The 6,349-nt window shown below is 32.8% G+C and overlaps 1 protein-coding gene across 1 annotated transcript; it reads right to left on the reverse strand.

The window, feature by feature from the left end:
* Window positions 1-1,553: 1,553 nt before the first annotated feature.
* LOC127087214 (uncharacterized) lies at window positions 1,554-5,765 on the reverse strand. Its single transcript, XM_051028075.1, has 3 exons — window positions 5,357-5,765; window positions 5,226-5,268; window positions 1,554-1,957 (listed from the first exon to the last, which is right to left on the reverse strand). The coding sequence occupies exons 1-3, from the start codon at window positions 5,627-5,629 to the stop codon at window positions 1,806-1,808; spliced, it is 468 nt and encodes a 155-aa protein (XP_050884032.1). The 5' UTR covers window positions 5,630-5,765; the 3' UTR covers window positions 1,554-1,805.
* Between the last annotated feature and the right edge of the window lie 584 nt (window positions 5,766-6,349).

Genomic DNA, 6,349 nt, shown 5'->3' on the forward strand with positions numbered 1-6,349 from the left:
CAACTTTCTTCCACATTTCACAAGAGAATGTAAGTGGTTTCTGATAGGATCCCAACTCATCCCAAAGACTTTTGAGTTTTATGTAATAATCAGAGATCAAGAGGGATCCTTGACAACATTCAGAATTTTCCAGTCGAATTTGGTAGATTCTAGAGTCGTCTCCTTGAGTGAATATGTCATGTAGGTCACTCCAAACTACCATCGCCTTATCTGAGAAGATTATGATGTGGGATATGTCGGGTTCAATGGAGTGAATGGTCCATGTTAAAACTAAATCGTTGCAATGCTGCCACAAAGGAAATCTCAGATCAGCTGTCGATGGCGTTTTCACAGTTCCGTTAAGTCGAGTTTGTTCTTGGTGTTGAGGTTGAGACACATTGAGTGACTCCATTCACCGTAGTTACGTCCCTTTAGAGGTTTGTTAACTAGTGTGATGGTTGGTGTGTCAGAATGATGCAGGATCAAGGATCAAACAATGTTGTTTTCATCCCCTTTGTTGTCTGTTGTGTGTTTTTCTTTTCTGATTTCTTTGGTATTTCAAGTGTATAATTACTGGTATTCTAGTTTTGGTTTTTTTGCATAAGGGTTTAGGTTGAGTAAGTACCTGGACCGTGCTCTGATATAGACGTAGCAAAAGGATAGTGCTCAATTGTAATGAGTTGTCTATCGGATACAATAATAATAATAATGATAATATCATAATTATATATTTACAAATAAAAATCGGCAATCACATTAAATGGTGATTTTATTTCCTTTAACAATATCACGCCTCAAACCACACAATTTAAATATGTTGGGTTCGTAATACAAAATGACGAAGAAATGGAAAGAGATGTAAACCATCGAATTCAAGATGAGTGACTAAAATGAAAAAGAGCTTTACATGTTTTATGAAACGCAAAGGTACCACTGAAAATTTCACCTGTCTACAGTGAGACTTACAATGTTGTACGAGACATAATGTCAGACGGTTAAGAATCAACACGAGAATAAAATAAGTGTAGAAGAGATTATGATGTTGCATTGGATGTGTGATAAGACTAAACATGATATAATTATAAATGAAAATATTAGAGAAAGTGTTGAGGTATCGTCTATAATAAAGAAGATGATGAAAAATAAACTTAGATAGTTTGAACATGTAAAGAGAAGACATATATATTCTGTTGTAAAGAGAATAAATTAGATGGAAGGAAGTCAAATAATTAGAGGAAGAGAAAGATTTAGAAAGTCAAATATCTAGAGATTATTAAGAAATATCTCAAGATTATCGATTTGACTAAAAGCATGATTCTGAATAAAATATTATTGCAAAAGTTTATATACGTAGTCTATTCTATTTAATGGATAAGGTTTGGTTGTTGTTAATGAATGAGTTACTCCATTTAATGGATAAGGTTTGGTTGTTCTTTTTAATGAATGAGTTTCATGCTCCACTATTGCATCAACTAATTTAAGGACACGTAGAGTTTCATAGGTAAACAACTTAGTAGTAAGAAGCATTTTTCTTTTAACATAATAGTAAAAATAAAAGGCGAAAGACAAGTGCATATCAAGAAAGAATAACTAAATCCGTTCAGCTTACTCTCCCAAAGCAAGTTTCATGGTCAAGAGGTTATTTAATCAGAGATTTAAAAGAAAGAAGTACAAGAACCTTACATGAATGCGTAAGGTATATTTCCCGGTTGACTCAAAATGTTAACATAGTAAAGAAAAACAACTATGCCAGTTGAAAATATAATCTAAGACACAAGGTATTAATGTTGATAACATAAATCCAAACCCAAAGTCACTACAAAGCATTAACTTGCTTGGGTTTCAACTTTTAAGTCACTGTCTGTGGAACTTGTCAAAGTTGGTGAAGTTTCTGATGCTTTTACTACATTTGGGAGGTACCTCCAGCATCGCTTGTGAACTCCACTAATTTTTTTTGGAGCATCTACTAAAGGCAAACCTGCAATAATTTACATGAACTGATATCAAAGCATGCCGGAGAACAGGTGCTGAAAAATGCTTCGGCACTCGAGCAACAATTCATAAAATGCACTCTTTATTTTTGGTACATAATGTTTTATATATTATTGCTACAACAAATTTTACTTGGAACACGAATGAAAAAGACAATGTTAACCGAATACAAAGAATAAAAACATTCAAAATCACGAGCATGTTCAAGCTCCTACTTGAGTTCAATATCAAAAGTCATGAAAAATATAAGCATTACAGCATAATAACACTTGCATGGAAAATCCCTACATATATGCAATACCTTCATTTACATACACACACTACACACTTAGAATTGATGAAGCATACTACATCTTCATTTTCTAGGTTAGAGTCTAGTCTACTGCTTTGATCAAAAGGAGAAATCAGAAAACCTTAACCTGGGATGAAAATCCAACCAAATGTACATTCAATCATAACTGCTGTGGAGTAGATTCTACTTGGAAATATAAAACCATTTGTAGGGCGTGGATGATTTTTCCAACTCAGAAGGAACCCAACCTCAAGTCAAGCTGAATGTGACAGTTTCAGCTATGCTATTACTAATTATACCACTTACAGGAGCTCTCATAATAAAATAATTTTACCTAAAAGTAGAATAGAACCAAAATAGTTAGCCCAAATATATCTCTTATAATGTAGCGTCATTCACTTTGTTTTTCAATTATCAATACCTTTTTACATGAAAATGGAGTTCAACTTTATGTCTACAGTCAAGTCATAATACAAAAGTTTGTTGGACAGAGACTTCATTTTGGTTTAAAGTCGGTGTTCCATTAAGCTATGGGGTTTTGGTAGTCATGTATATGGAGATATGGGATTTTATTAGCAGAGTTGAGTGGGCTTATGTACTAGATATAGTGGTTATATTATTATAAACTTCTTTTTGCTGCGTATGTAGCAGCCAATGTTGAAGGGTATGCTCAAGGCTTTTTTATTTCCTATTTGGCTTGAGCTAATCATTAGTGTTGGAGTAGTTGGATATTTTGCTCAAACCTTTAGTATTGCTCTGTTGGAACTTCTATAACTAAAAAAAGTTGACCTTTGTCAACATCGTTTGAATACTTAACCAGTTAAGGTTAATTATTTTGTGAATATCCTACATTCTACTACAATCTGAGGGTACATGGCTAGCAATAAGAAAACTGCACTGCATTCAAAATAGTGCTTTAAACAGATCGATGCCTAAAAATATCTTGAAGAGTGTAGGCTTCACAGATGCTCAAATTTTTAACTTTTGGAGTTGTCAAAGTCAGGCATACACTTCAAATAAATCAGATAGAACACTTTGATTGTATGCAATTCACAAGAATTAGAGAAAAGAGCCATAACAGCATCCTCCTTAAAACTTATATTGGAAAACACAACATCATCCGTTCATTCCAAATAGTTTACAAACTTTAAACTTTGATAAAACAAGATTAGGGATGAATAGTGAGTTTTGACCCAAAAATAAAAGAAGAAAAGGGATGAAGAGTGAGTAATTCAATTTATCCTATACATTTGTTTGGGATACTAATAAAGCCCCGAAATTCAGAATTCTGTGTAATATTCTAAGTCAAATTTAGGATCCGAACCTCTTAATTACATTAATAATTTTTACGGAAGAATTGCTAATAGATTGATTTGGTAATTTCTCTATTTTAAAATAAGCTCAATTGTGGTGAAAATTCAATCTGTTATTTGTTGGTAGTCCTGAAGATAAGGTTTTCTTTGAGTTATAAAGTTCACTTTGTCTTAGTATTATGGTTGGTTATGAGCCTATAGTATTATGACCTATGAGAATATAATTTAGAGTTAACCTAATAGGTTCAACAAAAAATATGTTCTTGAACTCAAACATGCACAAGAACCAAATTACGATCCTTGGCAATACATATTTCATCCTTCAAGAGTACAACCATAAATATAGAAATTGAAGGGGTCCCGATTTGCTCTTAAACCAGAAAAAACTTAGCTAGAAACTTAAGTTCTGACTTAAAAGAAAAACTAATTACAAATATCTTGGTTTTGACTTTTGATGATGCTCTAGATTTTATACTAACACAACACATTATATAACAGAACCAGAAATGAACACAATTACTTTCTTCAAGAAAATAAACAAATAGCAAAAAATCACCGCCCAACATCTTGTCATAAATTAATCAGAAACAATCCAAAACCATTCTGCACAGCCTGGGTAAGCAACCCAATGGCCATATGGAACTTATATCAAATAAATCAGATTTTGGGATACTACCTTTAAAATAAAAAATAAGATATGGCTTATTTGAGCATGAGCATAACTTTTTGGTAAATTTTCATTAAGCAATTCCATAGTTTTAGCACTCAAAAACATATCTAGCTTCATTATTTAATAAACACATTCATAATTTAAAACTTAAAAAACAAAACTCGTAAAACCATAAGATAATTTGACGACTCATAGAATCAACAATGTGCACCCCAAGCAACATCTGGATTTAGGTTCTTTAGAACACTAAACAAATTTTCCCTAACAAGAACATAACAAGCAAATTGCAAGCACGTGGATAGAAAGTGTATTCACTATGCCCAATGATAAAGAGAACACAATGAAGGTAAGACTTTTATATGAAAAACCAAAACATAAAGAAGCATTACTGATAAGTGTTCAAGAATAAAACATGAATCTAAATCAGGGGCTCAGAACTAGTACCATGGAAAACCTTCATTTAAAACAAAACACAGAGAGAAGTGCACTAATTTAGCTTTACAATCTCTAGAAAATTTCCCAAAGCTAAGACTCTAATAGTGATACAATACGATGCTTACATTACTCTACATTGGATAGCCAGCAATCCAGATATATTCATGAGTTTTCCAATGCAATCTCTTACCTGGAAACATCTTTAATTATATTTTGTATTTATAATCTATGTTACTGAGCTTTACACCTCACTTTATGTTTGGTTCACTACAATATTAACTTCATGATATGATCAAAAACAGGTTGTATGAAAGACAAGTTTAAGTTTATCCCATTAAATCACCAAATAAGTGACTTGGCTACCAAATGTTATGCCAAAGTGTGAAAATTAAGGCTCTTATCAACTGAATTTGTTATAGTAGAATATATAAGACTACTAGTTAACCATATAAAAAATAAAAAAATTCTGACTTAGAACATTTATCAAACAGTTTATGAGCAAGCTAGAATAATGAGAAAAACAATTGAGAAACTAATCACTAACCATTTTTATAAGCAATGCCCCATGCTTTGCCATGTTTTCCATCCTGCAAATAATATACAAAACCAATGAATAAACAAAAAAACTAAAACGAGAGTGTGAAATTGAAGAGAGAAACGAATTGGGAAGAGAACCTTGTAGAGATTGAGTTTAGTGATCTCGTAAGAAACTTCTTTCCAGTGAGTCTTTGCCATGTGGTATCCGATTCCCCAGCTAGGTAAGAACTGAGCCACCTCGAAAAAGTTTTTCTTCTTTCTTCGCTTTGATTTCTTAGCAGTAGCGGAAGCGGTATCAGCAGAAGGAGGAGAAGGAGTAGAAGATGATAGGGTTCTGATGAAACCGAGGGGAAATTTGAGTAACGAAGAGTTACGAAGAGCGTGAACTTTGCTACACAATGCACTCGCCATAGCTTCGGAACTTCTTCCTTTCTCCGGCGGCTACAGCCCAAGAAGCGTAACTAACCACAACGACGAGTATTGTAATGAAGGAAAAAAAACTTATTTTTTTGTTGGAAAATAAAGAAGAATATTAGAATTAAAAAAATTCTAAGAGTAAACAAAAAGAACACTTATTTTTAAATGTAGTTATAATTAGTTGATTTTTTATTTTTTTTTGTTCCGACGCTACAAAGAAAGGTGAAAAACAAGGGGATTCTTTAATGTATCATAAGGAATACTTCTCTAATTTTAAGGTTTTGGATTTTAGACACGCTACATTCACACAAGATTTTTTTTAAATAACTTATTTTTTCAATTAAAATTCTAAAATAATTATTTTCTCAAAATATTTATCAAAATAATCACTTTTCAAAAAATATATAACCTAGGCACCAGTTGTATTGGCGCATCCAATGAAAATATTATTCATTGGCGCCACATGCACTAACGCATCCATGGCCAAGACGTTAGTAGGAGTGACGCATGCATGAGTAAGTGCCACATGCAATGGTGCATGCATAATCCACTCTGTGTGTGCCAATGTATGTGGCTACTGCTGCACCATTCCATCTATAAATACACATCATCATCCTCCCATAATTTTTCACACAACTTCTTACTCTCTCCTTCCATTTTCCTTTAATCTCCTTCAATTTTCTTTTAAAATATCTTCACATTCATACTTGTGTC

Source organism: Lathyrus oleraceus, chromosome 5 (genome assembly GCF_024323335.1).
Source record: "Lathyrus oleraceus cultivar Zhongwan6 chromosome 5, CAAS_Psat_ZW6_1.0, whole genome shotgun sequence".
NCBI classification, from domain to species: Eukaryota; Viridiplantae; Streptophyta; class Magnoliopsida; order Fabales; family Fabaceae; genus Lathyrus; species Lathyrus oleraceus.